A 20,149-nucleotide genomic window follows, 5' to 3' on the forward strand; every position below is an offset into this window, starting at 1 on the left:
GGGCCGGAGCCGTCGGAACCCTCAGGAAGGCGGGGGCTGAGTACTGAGAGGGGACTCAGTCCCTCCCTCCCGGGCACTGACTCTGACACAAATGCGGGGCACCGGGGCTGGGGGCGCTTCCCAGCTGGTGGGCCCGCTGGGGTCCAGGCCAGGGGGACAGGGGCCTGGGCGCTCGGGATGCTTCCGGGGCTCACCCTTGGCCTCTCTTCCATCTGACTGTTCCCGGGTCGCGCCCTTTATGATAAAACCGTAGTCTTCAGGATTCGCACTCTCCGGAGTGCGGGGGTCATTCTCGCAAATCACCAAACCTCGAGGGAGGTTATGAGAAGCTGGATTTCCGGCCAAGTCAGACAGGAGTGGGGATGGCTGGGGACCCCGCCTTCTGCTGGCGCCTGGAGCGGAGGCAGTGTTGCTGGGACTGGCCACCCACCCGGGGGTCTGCGCCAACTCGGGGCAGTTACCCTCAGAGGAGAGCCGCAGGACGCAGGTCAGAGCGCTGCCCGAGGGCAGGCACCATCGGGTTCCTGTGCCCTCCAGCAGCGGGGGTGCCTGGGGGCCTGCTGTGCAAGCCCGGGCGCAGGGCAGGCCGTGCTCCTGAGCCCCCATGTCCTTCCCGGTGGCCGTGCCCCCTCCCAGGCAGCGCTCCACCACGATCGCCAATGGGGTCTGTCCAAGGCTGACAGGACGCATCTGTCCCCGGCCTGCCTGGCTCGGCGGCTCAGCAGCAACCTCCGGTGTCCCTGGGTCTGCGGAGGCAGCATCCAGGTCTCAGCCCTCATCTTCTCATGGTGTCCCCCCCCCATGTGCGTTTGTGTCCAAATGTCCCCTCCCAGAAGGACACCACTCATTGGACTAGGGCACACCCTAATGACCTCATCCGAACGAATTGCATCTGCAACCATCTATCTCCAAATTAGGCCCCGTTCTGAGGTTCTGGGGCTAGGACTCCTGCGTCAGAGTGGGGGCGGGCCACACGATTAAACCCATAACCACGTCCCTCCTCACCGGGCGAGCAAGTGCCACATCCTCAAGGGTTGTCCAGGTTTGGTCAACATGAGAAGTAAGAGGCTCGAAATCAGGAGCCCGAGGTCTCCCCGGGTGTGACCAGTGGGGCCGACGTGTCCAGCCCGACCCAGGAGCGCTGCAGCAACCTCATGCTCCCAGGAGTGACCGACCACCTGGGTCATGGGCTTTCATTCTAGAACATCCACAATGGTTTGTGCAGAGAAGTATCACCTCGTCCAGGACACGGGTCCAGTTGCCCACAGGGCGGCGGCGCACCCCGCAGTCCAGGCCATGTCCCTGTGCTGGTGGCCCCAAGCTGCAAACCTTCCCTACTCTCTTCCAGCCACAGCCCTGCCACTCCGTCCTGGTAGGAGGGCCACATGTCTCCTCAGGTCCTCATTCCACCAACCTGGCCCACCGGCCCCGTCCTCACGGCTCCCTCACCCCTGTGCTTCCTCTTCACACCTGCTCCTCCTGGCCCTGTCCACACACAGGCTCAGCTTGGCTTCGTCGGGTCACCTGGCCGTTCCCCCGGCAGGACATGCCCTACCCTCTGCACTCAGACTGTGGGGTTCCTGCACCAGGAGGGCCGGACACGCGATGCTTCCATCAGGGCCACTCCTGGGTCTGCCTCTACGGCTGCCGGGCAAGTCCCTGAAGGCCGCCTCGGGCTCGTTGACGGGTCCTTCTCCAGCACCGGGCACTATGCTTGGGGCTCAGGAGGCCGTAGATAAATTGTTGGCTTAGATTTTGTGGCTGTTTGTTCCTTGTGATTTCCTTGGAGACACATTAAGTGCAGTGCAGCTCCAGGTCCCACTCTCTAAAGAGGACAGGCGTCACGGTGTTTGGACGTCTTTCCTGCAGCCACGGATGGTGCCTTTCTGGGCTGTTCCTCCAGATTTCGTCTGGACATAATTAGCACGTTCTTGCAAGCCTTCCGAATGCATGGCTGTTCCCACTGAAGGGTTGTCAAAGGAATCTATAAAAAGCTGTTTCTGGGTGGCCCAGTGGCTCAGCGGTTTAGCATCACCTTTGGCCCAGGGTGTGATCCCGGGGACCTGGGATCGAGTCCCACGTCAGGCTCCCTGCATGGAGCCTGCTTCTCCCTCTGCCTATTTCTCTGCCTCTCTCTCTCTGTCTCTCTCTCTCTCTCTCTCGTGTGTCTTTCATGAATAAATAAATAAAATATGTTTTTTTAAAAAGGTGTTTCTGTAAATGTGCTGTGGTTTGGTATCCACTGCTCTGGACCATGTGACATCGCTGAGAGCAACATGCCAGGACCCAAGGAAAACTGGACCCCTGTCATGGCTCAGGGTAACTGTCTTCTGGATTTTCATTAACCTCTTCGAGCTCCATAATCCTTATCCTCAAAGTGGGAAGAGGAAAGAGGGGGAGGAAGAGGAGGAGAAGTAGGGGTGGAAGGAGGGGAGGTAGAGGGGGAAGAGGAGGGGAGATCTGCATTGTAGGGATGATGCAGGAGGCAGAGTGTTGGGCATGAACAGTTTGATCTCTACAGACTTCTCTTTGAACTTGCACTTTCATGCACATGTACTATATTTTCAAGAAAGTCTCATTTCATGATTTTTTTCCTCTATAAAGTTCAAATTACAATAAACTTCCCACTTAATACTTTTTGTAAGAATTATTTTTTTAAGATTTTATTTATTTATCCATGAGATGCACAGAGAGAGAGGCAGAGACACAGGCAGAGGGAGACGCAGGCTCCATGCAGGGAGCCCGATGCGGGACTCGATCCTTGAACTCCAGGATCATGCCCTGGGCCGAAGGCAGACGCTTAACCACTGAGCCACCCAAGCGTCCCATTTTTTGTAAGAATTAAATGGAGTAATATGAACACCTGGTATTTGCTGACATTCTGTGTGTAAAACCCTGTCCTCCTACTTGGTGTCACTTCATTCAATCCTTGTCATAGCCCTATATGGCAGCCTCAGCTATAATCCCCATCTTACAGATGGGAAAACAGATGGTGCATATAAAGTACTTAGCACAATATACTGATGATGATGGTGGTGATGATTATGGTGGGGGTGATGGTGATGATGGTGATGATGGTGGTGGGGGTGATGGTAATGATGGTGGTGGTGGTGGTGATGGTGACAATATAGTGATGATGGTGGTGGTGGTGGTCCTGGTGGTGGTGGTGATGATGGTGGTGATGATGGTGATGATGGTGATGGTAGGGGTGATGCTGATGGTGATGGTGGTGGTCCTGGTGGTGGTGGTAATGATGGTGGTGATGGTGGTGGTGGTTGTGGTGATGATGGTGACAATATAGTGATGATGGTGGTGGTGGTGGTCCTGGTGGTGGTGGTGATGATGGTGGTGATGATGGTGGTGGGGGTGATGGGTGATGATGGTGGTGGTGGTGGTGATGGTGACAATATAGTGATGATGGCGGTGGTGCTGGTGCTGGTGGTGGTGGTGGTTACATGCTAATGGTGGTGATGATGCTGATGATCTTTCACCTTCCACGTCTCCGGCAGCCTGTGACCATCCAACCCTCCCAACACTGACATCCAGCTCCCTGCTTGGCGAGGTGATGCCTCATCTTTTATTTGATGTAATGGATGGGGAGAACTTGTTCTTTCTCCTGGCAGAGAAAGCTGGGAATTTATCATCAAAATACCGCCAGCCTATAACTCCAGTGTTAGACACAATATGAAATTCTGCAGGAATCAAAGTCTCTGTGAATCTCTGCCTTGTGGGGCCTCAGACATTCTATCACGTATTTATAACAAATGGCTTTTGGATGAGGTGAACTTTGAAAGATCTGTATTCGGTAGTTTTTTAGGCCTGACACTGCAGTGTGGGAGCTGCCTCTGGCCGCTGTCGGAAGACCGGCACATCGATTAGGGGTGGGCAGGGACACAGGGTCTGCCTGGAGAGGTAGGACTTGGGCTCCAGGCTGGGGCCTGGGCTTCCGGGCTCTTGGGTGCCCATCCCAGGACCTCAGTGCTCCCCGGCCATCTCACTGACCCCCGACCAGCTGGCAGACCTGTGCTGCCTGCCCTGCTCTCCTCACTTCTGCAGTTTTGGCCTGACCCCACCCTCTGGTCCTGATGACACCTTCCCAGAAGGGGCCTGGGGATCACCCCGGCTGCGCCGAGGCCCGCAGACCTCCCCATGGTGGTGTGATCCATCCCTCCACGCCTTCCTGTGCGCACACGTGTCAACTACGAGCCAGACCCCACGCGCTGCTCCTCGCCCGCGCCCCCCCACACCCGCACCAGTGTCCGGCCACCCGGAAAATGCGTTTCCACTTTACAAGCTGAGGTGATTTCAGAAATCCCGACTGTAACGGAGCCACTGCGAGCAGGTTTCTGACATTTGGGGGGTCACTCCCAGGGGGGAAACAGCCGCCGACACTTCCCACTCTGGGAGTCCCGGGTGCCGCGGCTGGTGGGACGGAGACGGACCTGGCGGAGGAACCTCCCCGGACTCCGTTTAAAAGGGAGAGTTTCTAACATCCGGCATTTGGAGAAGAGGCAGACATGGAAACTGTCTTCTCAAATCAGAGAGGATCTCCGGGGACAGTCCCCAGGTCGCAGCCGAGCAGGTGGTGGACGGCCCTCAGCGTGGAGGGCAGCGCCCCGCGTCCCGGGAAGGCCAGGCCCCTGCCTCCCCTCGGCCTGGCCTGGCCTGGCCCCGGGAGGCCCCAGGGCTCGCAGCGGTGCGGGGACCGGTCACGTCTCCGCCAGCCGCTCCGTGGGTTCCTCTTCCCCTGTGACCGTGGCCGCCCTTACTGCCCCGTGTCCACAAGCCTCCTGGGAATCCGCCGGCGGCTCTCCCGCTGCACGCGACTTGGACGGGCCTCAGGTCTGGTGCCCGCAGGACTGGGTGACACAGACGCTGGGCCGTCCCCTCCAGGGCAGGAGCTCAGAGCAACAACAGCAGCCCCTCCTGTCCTGCAGGGACCCCGGGCCAGGCCAGATGCCCAGGAACGGCCCAGAACCGGCCACCCTGCCCGGCCCCGGGGCCAAGGCGAGGGGCTGCAGCTCAGTTGTGGTTCATCATAGGCCAGTTCAGGGGTAGAGGGTAGAGGGTAGAGGGGTGACACAGGGACGTGGAGCAGGATGGTGACCTTCCACGACCACAACCTGCCCCAGGGTGCCCTCCAACCCTCCCGGCCGAGAGGAAACTCTGGTCCGTCCAGTGGTGCTGCATCACCGTGTCTGGGAAGCTGGGATCGTGTGACACGCCGTCCACACTCCCTTCTCTGGGGCCAGAGTTCCCGGGTACAGGAAGTGACCTCCAGCTGGCGATGTGTCCCTGGGGCCCACGCAGTGGGTGGCAGTGGACGTTTGCTCAATGCGAGCCCGCAGGAGAAGGCGATCCGCGGGGGAGAGCGGGGCTGGGTTACGATCTGGGCACGTGGCCCCTTGTCTCTTCATCTCCTCTGTCTGCCTTCCCAGGGCCACGGCCTTTCCCAGAAGGCCCAAGGCTCACGCCCATCGCTTGCCTTTGCCCAGAGACGCAGAAGGAGGCTTTCTCTCCGTCTTCCACGGCTGGCTCTCTCCATATGTGGGCTCAACGTGGGACAGTCCCAGGGGTAGAGTCTGTGAAACTTCCACATTTAACAGTAGGCATTTTTGGTCTTTCAGATAGTGATTTGTTGCTGCTGCTGCTGCTGTTGTTGTTCTAGATAGATTTTCTCAGCATTAGGTTCCCCCAGGTGAGCTGCAGAACTGCAGGCAGACAGGTCACAACCTCGTGACCCGGCCTTGTCCATGCCCTGCTCAGGACATGCCCTGGCCGCTGTGGTTTGTCAAGAGAAGAATATGCAGGACATCCTTGGGGGAAGTAGAAAAACGACAGGGTTCTTCCTAAGGATTCTATCCTTGCTGAGGTCTCCAGCCTAAGCTGCATCCGACCCCAGCAAAACACCCCGCTCGACACGAAGATTTTACAGTAAAAAGTCAGCTTTACCACTTACATCCAAAGCCACCAACTGGGCATCCCCCAAACCCACAAAATCCAAAACCTTCAAATGTAGAGATAAACAATGTCCCAAGCCCAGATCCTTTTGGTCACGCACAGGACAGGGAATCTATGCCAAAGCCACGGGGCTCATCGTCGCGGAAGGAGCAAGGCCACTCTCTCATGCTCCAGGAAGCCATCAGGTCGGAGGAACCTCCCAGCCTAGCAACTGGCCAAAGCTGGCTCCCCCTGGGAGGTCTAGGAGCCAAACGTGTCGCTGACAATCTCTTCTCTAATGTGTCTGGCAGATCATTTCATCCCAATTTCTAAACTAAATCGCTGGCTTTTGCTGAATCCTTCAAATAGTTCAGTTCAATTATTTGCAATAAATCCCAAGTTCTTAAAATAGACCGCACGTGTGACGAGCAAGTGTGAACCAAGAAAAGACGGCACATCGGGAAATTGGCAGTACCTCTGGGCACCGCACAAAACGCAAAGAAGCAATCAATGTTCCGGGCCCCGGGGGGAGGTGGGCTCAGGTATCATGAACGGGTTTCAAGCTACTCGAGGTGGTGCTCGCCAGCTCGTTTAAAATATCCTAGCAATTTGAAAGCTTGTCATTGGGACATATTTCTCTTCCCATGAAATTCCCAGGGGATTTTAGGAAAAGCATCGTTTAGACTTGAATCACTTGATCAATTGATCTCATCCGATCTGCGGAAGAGTGTGCAAAACGTCCATGAGAGGTGCCAGGGTCCGAGAGAAACGCAACGTCCAAAGGGAGCATGCGGCAATTTCCCTTTCTTCCCAAACATGGTTGCTAGTGAGTCACACGTTTACGGGCTTCTGGATGAGGAAAAATTCTATTATTCATAGAAAAAAAGGTAGGTCAAAGGGATTGATGTCAGCCAGTCCTCTGGAGGCCCGTTCTCTTACCATCTAAGCCAGGATCCACTAATTAAAGATACACAAAAGAGGTTAGGAGCTTGAGAAGAGCCTGAATTTATTGATCATAACCTTCTAGAAGACGAACATGATGCCGCGCTGATCATCGGCCCGGGGCGATGAGCTCTGAGCAACCCCACGGAGATCTGGCTGCGGGGTGGGGGTGGGGGCGTTTGGAAAAACCAGCACAAGAGTGAGGCTTCGGAAGAGAGCAGGAGGTTTGTGCGAAGGGCTCAGAGATGACTGAGCAGAACGGTGGAACATTCTGGAACATTCTAGATCCCCAGTCTGGCTGCACCGCAGCAGGGGGAGCAGTGCCGTCCAGGGCTCCGTGGGAGAGCAGAGCCGCCCCGACAGCGGCGCCCACGGCCCGGGCCGGGGTCTGCGGGTGGGAAGCAGAGCAGCTCTACCCATCGCCCCCGCGTCGGCTCCCGAGCCGCCGCTCAATCACGGAAGCCCCTCACTCGGTTCACACGCAAACTAACGTTCTGACGTCTCTTAAATGCCAACTGATGGGAAGTCAAGGCCAGTCCTGTGGGAAAATGAGTGAAATCGGGCCACGCAGGCAGATGGTCCAGCTGCTCCGGATCCAGCCCAGCGTCTCCTCCAGCACGAGCTCAACAGCATCCTTCGGCGGCTACATTTCCGCATTTCTGGTGCCTCAGGAAGCGCGTCTGGTTTTTGAGATTCTAGATGCATTTATCCAAAGACGGACAGAGGCGGGCTTGGCAGATGCCCATGGTCTGGACATAAAGAGGTGACACTTTACCCTCTTTCCTGGAGCCCCTGTCCCATCGAAGGCACACAGCGTCCATCCTCTGTGGCACATGCAGGTGTCCTTTGACGCCCAAAAGTGACCTTCTAAAGAGAAGGTGGGACCCCAGCACCACGGGGAGCCTCAGGCCCGGCCCAGCGGCAGCCTGGGTCCCCACCACCCCGGGGGGGACAGCTCCCTCTCCTAGGGAGGACAGTGCTCACCCTTCCCTGTGTTGTTTCTGGAATGTTCTGTGGTGTCTGCTTGTTATCAGTTAAGATTACAATATACCCGGGCCCCCGTCTGCAGAATGATTTCTGGAGGGGGTGCACAGAGGAAAGGCCTGGAGGCAGTGAAATGAGGGGACCCGAAGCCACTCAGGGAGAACTCTGCAGGTTTGTGCCTCCACGCTCGTCCGTCTGTCGTCTGTCACAGACAAGAGGCCCATCCCGGCGGGGTCAGGCGCCAGGTGCCCACTGCCCGGAGCCGGGGTCGGGGGGCTTGCTCTCTCTCCCACCATCCTTTCTCAGGACGCCCCCCAGACGGGCTGAGGATGCCGGCTGGGCATGGGCTCTGAGGCAAGGTGCATTTTCCTTCATTACTGTGCAGAGGTGCCACTGCGGGACGCTTGCTTCTTCTAAGAAAACTTTTTTTTTTGGTATGTAAAAATAATATTGAGACTGTATTTTTAAGACTTTACACAACATAGGGTTAAAGAATAATTGGGTGACATAGGGGCGCCTGGCTGGCTCCGTCGATGAAGCTCACGAATCTTGATCTCGGGGCTGTGAGTTGAAGCCCAAGATGGATGTAGAGATTTGTTTGTTTAAAAATAAAATCTTTTAAAAAATATAAAAATACAAAAGCACACAAAGAATAATCGGGGGACATAAAAAAAAACGGTGACAGGGCGATGGTTTTAACCAGAACAAATAAATCGATGACATGAGGTCTGATTTTTTTTTCAGATTTGCAGCGTACGGTTTATCTTTGCTGCTTTGAGGATCACACTTCCCATGTGTGATGCTATTTTTTAAAATGCCCATTTTTACAAGCCGGCAGTGGAATCCTAGCCAACGCCTTCCCCCGTCGTCCTCGCCCCCGCAGCCCGCCGACCCGACCCCCTCCTCGAGCCCTCGTGCCCGTCATGGGCCTCTTCCTTGCACCGCGTCTGCCGTCCGCAGAGCCTGCCGATGTCCTGACTTTCAGAGAGGCTTCAAACGTGAGGCTGTGCTGAACTGGGGCAGAGGACGGGGTGGGCTCCCACTGTACCACCTGCCTCCTGAACGCGCTCTGGGTTCTTAGGCACATTTTTTTTTTTATAAAAGAGATTTTTATTTAAGAGAGAGAGAGAGAGAGAGCAAGCAGGAGTGGGAGGGACAGGGAGAGGGAGAGAGAGAATCACAAGCCGACTCCACGCTCAGCGCAGAGCCTGACGCGGGGCTCGATGTCAGGACCCTGAGATCACAACCTGAGCCGAAATCGAGCCAGACGCCTACTGACTGCACCACCTGGGCACCCTCAAGGCACATATTTTAAGCAGAACATACCCACGAGGGCTTCTGTGCCGGAGACGGCTGCCCAGCACCCCAGCCAGGCCCTCGGCCCCCGGCCAGGGAGCCTAGACACTCGGATCCCAAATTTACCCCTTTGTGTAGGACTCAGGAGGAAAGAAGCCCCAGCACGTGGCCTGCAGGACGGGCTAACGGCGGGTCCGGCCACGGGGGCTGCCGCCACACCCAGAGGGCAACAGGCACGGAGGGCTGTGCACTCGAGGAGCGTGACTGTAGTCTCGCAGCGCCTCCCCCTCCCTCGCAGTCCCTGTCACCCCAAGCTGCCTTTGGGAGCTCCTGCCATCTCGCGCAGACGGGAGATCAGCAGTCAGGGTGGAATTACTTTGCCCAACCTCACAAAGCAAAAGCAGGAGGCACCCAACTCCAACCCAAGAGCTGCCCAAAGCAAACCCATGGCCTCACCCATCCCATGGCCCCCCTGGCACCCCGACGGCTCCATGCATGGGGCTGAGCACATGGGCACCAGGGAGGCCCAGTGCAGGCCAGACGCGGTCCAACATCCACGTGCCCGGGAGCCACTGAGACACCTGCCCACGGAGGCCCGGGGCCCCCAGAGCAGTCAGTGAGACGGGACCTGAGGCCTCCCGCCGTCTGCCTGGTGGTTCGATCTGTTCTGCGCTCCGTCAGTAGAGTCAAGCGATCCCCTCTCCTTCTACACCACATAACTGTCTGCTACGGAAAGTCACCGGCGCAAAAGGCCTTGTCACCTACCGGTTCCTCTTGGTTCTCAGGCTGCGGTCTCCCCTGCCGTCCTCAGACCGTGACCCGTCGCTGTGGTCGGCTGGAAGAGAATCAAGTTAACAAGGTTGGAGTGTCAGCTCCCGTCACTCCGGCAAAACACCAAAAAGCGCTCGTTTTCACGCAGAGTCATCTGGAAATTAAGGAAACAGACCTCAAGCCCGAGAACCCGCTACCTCCTGTACCCCTGGGTGTTCCAGCAGAAGAGACACCTGATTTCCTTGTGTGTGGAGGCTGCGAGATGGTCCAGCCAGGCCGGAGGATGGAGAACGGCAGGTGGGCACCTCCCCAGGCCTCCCCGTCCACCTGGGCACGCAGGCCCCGGAGAAGCCCTTCCAGGGGGGCTTCACGTTCTTGCCAGGGAACCAAGAGCCCCCCCCCCCCCGTGTCCCTGCAGGGAACCAGCACATCTCTCGCACATGAGGCATCCACTTCACTCCTGACTATGCGTCTACATCAAAAACCCAAATTGATTTTGAAGACGGGTCCCCCCCTTCCATCCCGAGGAGGCTGGCCTTGTAAATATTTGATGAGCTTTTGGAATGAAAAAGTGAAAAGGTGCTTCAGTGTTTCCTATGTGTCTCCAAAAGGGGGAGAGGGAAAACGAGCTTCCACACGGTTCTAGAGCATCGGTATCTCAGTCCTGACAGATGAGTGATTCCCACAGGCTCCCTGGCTTCACAGCTGCCTTCTGGCCCTGCTTCTCATTCTGTATCCATGAGACCCAGGACACGGTTTTCTCACGCTGGGTCCTGTGCGGGCAGAGGTGCGGGGGGCGGGGCTCTGCTGAGCACCCCCAGGTCCCCGAGGCCCAGGTCCCCGCCCACCGGGCTGCCTAAGCCCGCCCTTCCTGAGGAGCCTGCGCATGAGGACACGCCTCCAGGAATGTGCTGCTTGGAATCCCAAGGAGGGCTCCAATCCCCATCTAGTCAACTAGTCAGCTAGTCATCTAGTCAGCTCTTGGAGTGGGGCTGGCAGCAAGATGAGAAAGTCAGGCTCTGGAAGCTCCCGGCTGGCCCAGCCCACCCGCATCCTGCTTCTAAGGCCCCTCCCACCCATGTCCTCCCCCCCCCTCCAAGCTGTCGTGGGCCCTGGGGGACCCGGCCACAAGCCTGTGAGCCTGGTGTACCAGCAGGATGGGACCCTGTGGAAGAGGCTCGCCCAGGGAGGAGGCCTCACAGACGTGGACCCTGCCCAGATGGAGATGGAGCGGAGCGGGCTCCCTGCAGGACAGTGTGTGGTACGGGGGTGGGGGGTGGCATCTGGGATGTCAGCCCAGGGAAAGCTGAGCATCGTAGCCTGAGCTGCACCATTGCGTGGAGCCTCACACTCTAGTGACACTCAGGGGTCCTGGGTGCTGGAGGGAGCTGCTCGGTAGGCGCCAGTAGCAGTGGGGACAGACCCCAGTTGTGACAACCAAAATGTCTCCAGAAATTGCCAAACATCCCCTAGGGGACAGAAGCCCCCTCCTCACTGAGAACCAGAGAAAGAGCATTTGTGATAAATGAGCTAATGGGGCAGGATTTGCCTTCTTCACGCCCTGCACACTCCTCCCACATGCCCCCCACCCCAGTGCTGGGCATCAGGCTGCTGACCCCCAGAGGCACGCTCAGGCCCCCGCTCCTGGCCTCCCTGCCTCCGTGTCCCACAGGCACCTGCACCTTGCACACTCCACCAGGTGCCCCCCATGCCCACCGGCACCCTCCCCATGAGACTCCAGGGCTGGCTCCAGGTCCTCTGCCCCCACATGCGTGGGGCCGTCCCATGGGCTCCACCTCGGCACCCCCACACCTGCCATGAGTCTGCCTGTCTGCACTGCGGGATGTTTGCAATCTCTCCCAAGGTGTGCTTCCTTCCCAGAGCGTCCAGAAGCCTGATGCTCCGGCGAGGTTTTCAAGAAAGAAGGGGGTCGTGCTTGCCATCTGCTTGTCCCGTGGGCAGAGGACAAGGGTGATGAAGAGCACAGAGCTATGGCCAGAATTTGAAACAAAGTGGAGGACGGGCAGGCCCTTCCCCATGGCTGCTCCGGAACACACTCCAAGGGAGACCTAAGGTTAGACGTGAAAAATTAAATATTTTTTTAATTAAAGAAATGAGGTCGTATGATTATAAAGATGTTGGTTATTTTTTTGAAGATTTCTGTTTGTTTTTTGGGAATAGTCTCATCGTAAAGCCTTCCTAAATCAAGGCACGGAATCCAAAAGCTATAAAGGGAAATATCCAGAAATGTGACTGCCTTTAAAAATGCATCTGAAAAATAAAATAAAATAAAATAAAAAATAAAAAATAAAAAATAAAAAATAAAAAATAAAAAATAAAAATGCAAGTCTGGTGGGCAGGCTGCGGGAGAGACAGAGGAGGAGTCCTGGGGCCAGCAGGTCCTCTAGAGCGGCCACGGAGCTGGAGACACCGCCCAACTCTGACTCCAGAACTCGGGGCTCTGATGAGACCGCGGAGCCGCCGGGAAGAGCCGCCTTCCTATACGGACGGCGGACACGATGGAGCAGAAACCCCAGGGACCACACCCGACAAGGATCACAATCTTGGAAAAGTGACAAATGGATGGTTCCAGCCCTTCACCAGCCAGAACCCGAAGTCCCTTGAGGATACGAGAAGCTGTTTTCCAGACTCGCTGTGTGATGAACTCAGAAAGTCCAGTTCTCAACAACAACAAGAAAATCACAACGCGTACCGAGCAATAGGAAAGCGTGGCCCATTCACAAGAAAGAAGGGGACAGAAACCACATTCACAGGCGTGAACTCCGAGATCAGTGTGAGAGCTAAAACCATGAAACTTTCCAGGGAAATCTTCTTGCCATTGGATTTGGTCATGGTTTCGTACCTTTGGCACCAAGACACAGGTGAAAAAAGAAAAAAAAAAAAACACCAGATAAATGAAACTTCATAAAATTAAAACCTTTTGTACATCCGAGGACAGTACTAGCAGCAGAGTGAAAAGGCAACCCACAGAATGGGCGAGAATATTCACAAACCAAAAAATAAAAAAAAATAAAAATAATAAAAATAAAAGAATATTCACAAACCACGTCGCGTGAGGGATTGGTAAGCAGATCGTATTTGAAACTCCTACCACTCCACACCACCACCACCAACCACGACACCACCAACCGAATTAAAATAAAATAAAAAAGAAGAAGGACAAGCAACATGGATAGACATTTCTCTAAAGAAGCCGTACGAACGGCCAGGGAGCACCCAGAAGATGCTGCGCACGTGTAATCTTTAGGGAAACGCTAATCCGATCCAGAACAAGGCACCGCTCGCAGCCCTGCGATGGCAGACACAGCAGTAATAATACCATGAGCCACAACAACAGAAGGCAGCACGTTGGCCAAGGATGAAGGAGGAGGGGCCGCGGGGACGCACGCCTGCCGCTGGTGGGCCCTCCCAAGAGGCTCACGGCTGTGGAGGACGTCTTGGCTGCTCCTCAGAAGGTCAAACACAGAGTGACCCTACAAGTCAGCAACTCCACTCTTCTGTTTCTACACTAAACAGCTGGGAACCGGGCCCCAAACAGGTATTTGTGTGCAGTGTTTGCACGAGCACCACTCACCATGGCCCCAAAGGGGCAACGACCCAAGTGTGCACCAGTGGGGCCCATCCGTACGATGGGACATCTTCAGCCAGAAAAAGGAATGGAAATCGGACCCGTTGCACAACGCGGATAAGCCGTGAAGACGTTCTCCTCCGCGGAGGGAGCGGGACACCCATGGGTGGTCCGCACGGGCTGCGTGGACAGGCGGGGCCGCGGGGAGGAAGCCACGGGGAGCTGCTGACACCGGCCACCCGGCTCCTGGGCGGGTGATGAGAAAGTTTTGGAGGCGGGAGTGACGGTTGCACAGCGCGGCGAAGGCCGCCGCCAGCAGCGAATTGCCCGCTTAGAACGGCAAGCTCCCTGGGTGGCGCAGCGGTTTGGCGCCTGCCTTTGGCCCAGGGCGCGATCCTGGAGACCCGGGATCGAATCCCATGTCGGGCTCCCGGTGCATGGAGCCTGCTTCTCCCTCTGCCTGTGTCTCTGCCTCTCTCTCTCTCTCTCTGTGACTATCATAAATAAATAAATATATAAAAAAAATTTTAAAAAAAGCGGGGGGTGGGAGTGAATGGGTGACGGGCACTGGGGGTTATTCTGTATGTTAGTAAATTGAACACCAATAAAAAATAAATTAAAAAAAAAAAGAACGGCAAGCTCCACGTTACGCATGTTTTAAAACAGTAAGACAAAACTCAAGACCCATTTTTTTTTTTAAATGGGAAAAAAAAATCAAAAGAGGAAGAAAAAAACTGTAATCGTAGCCGGAATGCTGATATTTGCAAGAGTCTGCGTATTTCAATAACGGAGACAGACCCGAGCACATCCCGGGGACACAAAACAAAAGGAACAGCCAATAAGCCCTTGAAAAGGTTCCATTTCACTCAAAATTAAAGAAATGCCAACGGAAACAAAGGACGGCTTTCAGAATTCAGCGTCGAGGATGCACAGTGCTTCTGGAAGTGCGCGGAATCTACTAATGGGTGTGTGCACTGGGCTCTTTTTCTTGTTTTTTTATTATTTATTTATTTATTTTGAGAGACAGAGAGAGAGAGAACATGAGCAGGGGGGAGGAGCAGAGGGAGAGCAGGGAGCCCGATGCGGGACTCGACCCCAGGACCCGGGATCATGAGCTGAGCCGAAGGCAGACGCTTCACCCACGGAGCCCCCTGGGCTCTCTTTTTGGAGGAAAATTTAAAAGGCACGTACCTTCTGCCCTGGTAATTCTAATAATATGAACTTGTAGGACACAAGTACTCGCAGGAACGCTGCTAAGACACCGGACGTGCACAAAGGTCTTCTCATCAGCACGTCCAGCTGGAGGAGCGGGAGGGAGGGAGCTGTGCTCGGCGGGGAGCATCTGGGCCTCGGGAGCCAGGGTCCAGGCCCGCAGGCTCCCTACAGACCCGCCCCAGGACTCAGGGCACAGTGCTCAGAGGGCCCGTCCCGCCCGCGGGAGCCCAGCTCGCACAGGGCAGCGGCCGCGGCGCACCTGACCCCCTGCCTCTGTGCACAGCTCTGTCTGCACCTTCTAGATCCACGGAGTCTGTCATTCATTTAAGGCTGTTTGTCCTGAGGCTCCTGGGGATCCGTGCTCGCGCGCAAGATGACGGGAAGGGGAGGCGCCCTGCTTCCTCCCGGGGCACCGAAGAGACAAAGACCCCCCAGCCCGTGGCTGCCCTGGGCAAAAAGAGGGGCAAGGCGGGGGTGCTTTGCTGCTTGGACAAGAGGCCCCCGGGGGCCTGTGCGCGAGGCTGGGTCGGAGCGGCCCGAGGTGTGACGGCGGCGGCAGCGGGACGTGGGCACGCTCTTGGGAGTCGGGGAAGGCTGCCAAGCATCAGGGCTCCCCCGTTTCTCTGGGGCACCCTCCAGCACCAACAACCACGCCTCTGATTCCCTGGGCGCCGACGGGGCCTGGATGCCAACGGTTCAGTTAGACTCTGACACCAACGGCCCGGGGGCAGCATCAGGTCCCGCTGGAGGTGCTCGGGTTTGCTGGAGGAGACCACGGAACCCACGGAGACACTGGTCCCTGGGCAGGGCTCAGGACCTCCCTCCTGCCTGCCCCTCCTCCCTGTCCCTCCTCCTTCCTCCTCCCTGCTCCTCCTGCCTCCTCCCTGACCCTCCTCCTTGCTCTTTCCTCCCCCCACCTCCTCCCTTCTCCCTCCTGACTGCTCCTCCTCCTTCCTCCTCCCTGTCCCTCTTCTTTCCTCCCTGCTTTCTGCCCCTCCTCCCTGCTTCCTGCTCCCTCCTCCCTATCCCTCCTCCTTCTTTCCCCTCCTCCCCACCCCCTCCCCTCCTCCCTGCTCCCTCCTCTGCAGGCCCAGGGCAGGTGGCAGAGATGGGTGGGGCTGTCAGCCTGCATGGAGCACACGAGGGATGGGAGAGGGCAGATCCAGGGCCTGGCCGTGGCTCCACCCACTAGCTGGGGGCCTCCGGACACCAAAATTGCTGTCTGCGTCCTTTGCTCCCTGCAGGTCATATTCAATTTCTGAAGGAAGTGAAGGATCACAAAGTCAGGCGGAGAGAGAGCCGGAGCAGAGCTGGGGGGTGGTGCACGCGGCCCCAGAAAGAGGGTAGGAGCCCTGGTAGGAGCTGCCGGGCCAGGGTCCGGGGAGCCGGGGGTCAGTCACCGCGAGGGACGAGCCTCTTGGTCCCTGGAAAGGCTGCACTGATGGAGCCTCCTCACTGAGGTCCACCCTGCACCTACCCGGGCTCCGACCCCTCCCGAGCTCCCCAGGACACAGGCTCTCCCGGGTGGGCCCTCCTCCCCGCGTCTGGTGCAGTGAGTGGTCCTTCCCCAGGGAGCACCCTGGCCGCTGGTCCGGGGACTGACTGCTCTGTCCACCCCCAGACCCGGCCCATCACTGCCCACCATGCCTGCTGGCCTCCCACTTGCTGTTGGCTCCAGCCCAGGGCTGGTCATCCAGGCCCCAAGTACAGTGATTGGTTTGGGAGGGAGCTCAGGTTCTCCTCCCCACCCTCCTCCTTCATTCCTGGGTCGGCAGCGGGGGAGGCAGCGTGAAGCCTCGGGTTCTGGGAACCACTTAGGAAGATGCTCTCCCAGCCTGTTCAAGGCCACGCAGGGCCCCAGGCACTGGCTCTGCCCCTGTATCAGTGCTCGATTCGCTGGTGCACCTCGGAGGAGGCCCTGCCCCAACGTCCCAGCCCTGCTACCCTGCTCTGGCACCCTGACCACACCACCTTGCCCCGCCGTCCTGCCCCCACTGTCCCGGTCCCCAGGTTGCAGCAAACGAGGCACGAGGGCTCCAGAGCATCATGAAGGCCTTGCCCAGGTGCCTGGCCTGCTCCTTCCCAACCCGGCCGCCTGGTGCCTTCAGAGCTCAACAGGCTTCCGCCCGTGCCCTGGAGGGCTGGCCTGGCTCCACTCATATGCCACGTCCAGGGTCCTGGATCATTCACAGAGCAAGGAGGGGGCACAGGCCGGGGGCACAGGCCAGGGGCCCCCTGGGTTGCCGGGTGGGGGATACAGGTCCCACAGAGGGTCAGGGTCCCTCCCAAATAGCCGGGCCGGGTGAACCCCGCGTGGGGGGGCCTCCCCTCAACCTGGTCCTTGGGGCAGGTGCTGCCCACCTCGGGCTGCAAGGACCGGTCACAGGGACGCTGTCCGCGGAGCCCGGCCACCTGGTCGCACCGTGGCTCCCAGACCTGTGTGCTCTCCCGGGGCAGACAAAGCTCGGGAAAGCCACCCTTTCACCAGGCACAGCTGTGTTTACTCACAGGCAGGGCTTTATGTGCCACTCGCAAAACGAGCATCATTATCACTGTACATTTGTCCTGGATATAAATGACTAAAATGTTTACAGAGGAATTGAAGCCGAGTGACGTCCGGCCCCTCTGCTGAAAGGACAAGGCCGCCTGCACCTGACTCTGGGGGCGTCGGGCACAGGGAGTAAAGCGCTTCCTGGAGCCGCGTTCCTGTCACAGGCTCACAGCTCCCCCCGGATGTGGAGTCAAGCCCACCAGGGTGCAAATCCTGGACCCCCCACCTGAGAGAAACGTGACCTTGGGCAGGTTAATTCACCGATGTCCTTTAACTCCTTCTTCCGTAAAACGGGCCTGAAGCGGGCGGGTTGTAGAATGAGGGCCCCAGAGACGGCCACGCCGGGTCCCTGGAACCCGCGAGCATACTAGGTTCTGACCTGGGGCTGGGGGCCGTCCCGGGTCACCCAGGTGAGCACAGTGTAATCAGAAGGACCCTCCCGGGGGAGGAGGAAGGCGGAAGAGTGGGCAGGAAGATCTGAGGGCACTGCCCTGCTGCCTGTGAAGGTGCGGCGAGGGGCCCAGAGCCCCAGAAACCAGGGCCCATGCCCCAGGGGCTGGAGAAACCCACCGACCGGCGGGCCATGAGCTGCTAAGCTTGTGATCACGTGTCCCAGCAGCACAGGGAGCTCACACAGATGGCCCCACCTGGGGAGGCCGCACAGGTGCCCCGTGCCCCACCCCCTCTCCCACCTGGGCTGCTCTAGGCCCAGGGAGCTTCCCACCCGGGGGCTCCCGTGTGCAGGTAAACGCAGGGACAGAGCCCAGCGTCTGGTGGGATTGAGGGCCACCCAAGGCCTAGGACACCGGGGAGCGTCCTCTCACCCGAGCAGGTGGCCAAGGCCCCCGAACCTCAGGCCAAGTCACAAATGCTGCTTGTGCTTCCCGATTCACCCTTGTTGGGTGGGTATTTACTCCCAACCAACAGCATAGCTACTGGAGCTATAAAACCATCTGGATACAGTGCAAGATAATTAGGAAATAATTCAGGTCTTTGTCTGAGTCTCTCGGCAACGCTAACTGAATGAAAAAGGGGATTTTTCCCTTATCTGCTGAGTGATGAGTGGCTTAGCGCTTTTGGCAGCTCCGTGTCTTGTACCACGAAGCCGCCTGACACCATGAGCTCCCACCCCGGGCCTCACGTCCCTAGCACACAGACACACTTCCAGGACTGAGAGCCCCGAAATGTGGCAACTGTTGTATGAGACTCATTTATTTCATTTGCCTCTTGAAAAATAATTGGTATCAATTGAAGAGCTTAATCGTTCTATTTCAGACCAGAAACAGGTAGGAATATATTCAAATCCAAAATGACTCCTGGAGGAACAAAATGTGAAAAACAAAATTCTCCACCAAGAACAATCTCCCCTAGAGCTGGTTCTTACAATAATTAGGGTCAAATCATTTGATGAGTCATGACGGATGAACAGCCAGGGAGAAATGTCACTTGCTGATGGCTGGGGGTCATCCACTCTGCCCACTAATCGCTAATTAATCCTCCAGAAACACCTTCTGTCCTAATTGTTTTGCTGCGAACAAAACAATTTGGGCAGGCGGATCTGAGAAAATCAGAAATGATGCACATAGATGTCAATTCTACCCCACAACAGGAAGTGAAGGATTGAGGTCGTTTGCATATCTTTAAGATTCAGGTTAAAAAAAAAATCCCACTGATTTAAGAAAATCTCTTCCTCTTTTTTACAAGAGGAAGCAAGGTTAAAACTCGTTTTGTAACCACATGTAACGTTTCATCACCTGTCTACCTAGAGTAGTTAGGGCCGTGGTTATGAGTTAATGGAAGACGAGGTGTCTTGATACATCAAATCTAAATTAATCAGATATTACTGGCTGTGGTTGTCAGACTTAAGGCCCATCTCTCTACCTTTTTAAAGATTAAGTGGTGAAATGGAGCACTGATCTATGACCCAGGTAATTCAGATCCTGCTGTTAAATTAATTACACCAGGAGGCCATTAGGCTGACATGGCTCCGATGCCTTGCAGGTCTACTCAAGCAAACCGAAACCCAAGCCCGTAGTAAACGTCTCAGGTCACAAAATCCATCAAAACGCCGCGGACGGCCAATCACAAACCGCCAAGTGGGCTCGAAGCCACAGTCAGTGCCACGGTTTCCCTTCCCATACCCCTCTCCCGGGCTCCCATGGGCCCCAAGAACTGCTTCCCACAGTGTCGCTGCCTGGTCGGAACGGGCTTCTGCTCCAATAACCTCTTTGACTGTTTAATAGACCTCAGTTTCCGCTCCGCCCTGTCATCCCCCCCAGTCCCCACGAGCCTTGCAGTGGCAGGTGACGCAGTGGGGGGACCTCAGGTTCTGCGGTCCCCCTCCGTTTCTCCCACACCCGGGCTTCATTACGTCCGAAGGAGAGAAGCCACAGAGCAACCATGTGCTGACTGGTCATGAGTTCCTTTCTCATGCCTGCCAACGCTTCGGGGGAAAAAAGAGGGAAGAAGGGAGGGAGGAAGGGGGGGAGGTAAAAACAACACCCAATTATCCACGAGTGTGCAAGCGAAGGAAGCTGCCTGCATCCCTTGGCTTTTACCAATCAAGTCCAATCACAGCTCCGATCACCGCACCTTTATCTTTCTCGTGGGATTGGGGGTCTTCTCATGGGATTGGGGGTCTTCTCAAGGGATTGGGGGTCTCATGACGGGACCTCGGGAGATGAGGATTTGTTTTCAAACCTTCCAAGAAAACATCCCTTTTAAAAACGGATACCAATCAAAGGAGGAAACAAAATCACAAACCCGATTCCTGCAATCCCTCAATGCAGCTACGTTTCCGCAGATTCAATTAAATACCCGCCTAAGACATTTCTCTTCCCAACATCCGTTGACTCGGGCTC

General features: G+C 56.6%; 1 protein-coding gene across 1 annotated transcript in view; it reads right to left on the reverse strand.

Annotated features, from left to right (window-relative positions):
- Nucleotides 1-20,149, reverse strand: part of TCERG1L (transcription elongation regulator 1 like) — a 182,344-nt gene that overhangs the window by 26,603 nt on the left and 135,592 nt on the right. Inside the window, exon 8 of the mRNA XM_025467669.3 lies at nt 9,928-9,997. Coding sequence (XP_025323454.1) covers nt 9,928-9,997 — 70 coding nt within the window. The remainder of the gene's footprint in view (nt 1-9,927; nt 9,998-20,149) is intronic.

This window comes from Canis lupus, chromosome 28, assembly GCF_003254725.2.
Source record: "Canis lupus dingo isolate Sandy chromosome 28, ASM325472v2, whole genome shotgun sequence".
In the NCBI taxonomy this organism is placed as follows: Eukaryota; Metazoa; Chordata; class Mammalia; order Carnivora; family Canidae; genus Canis; species Canis lupus.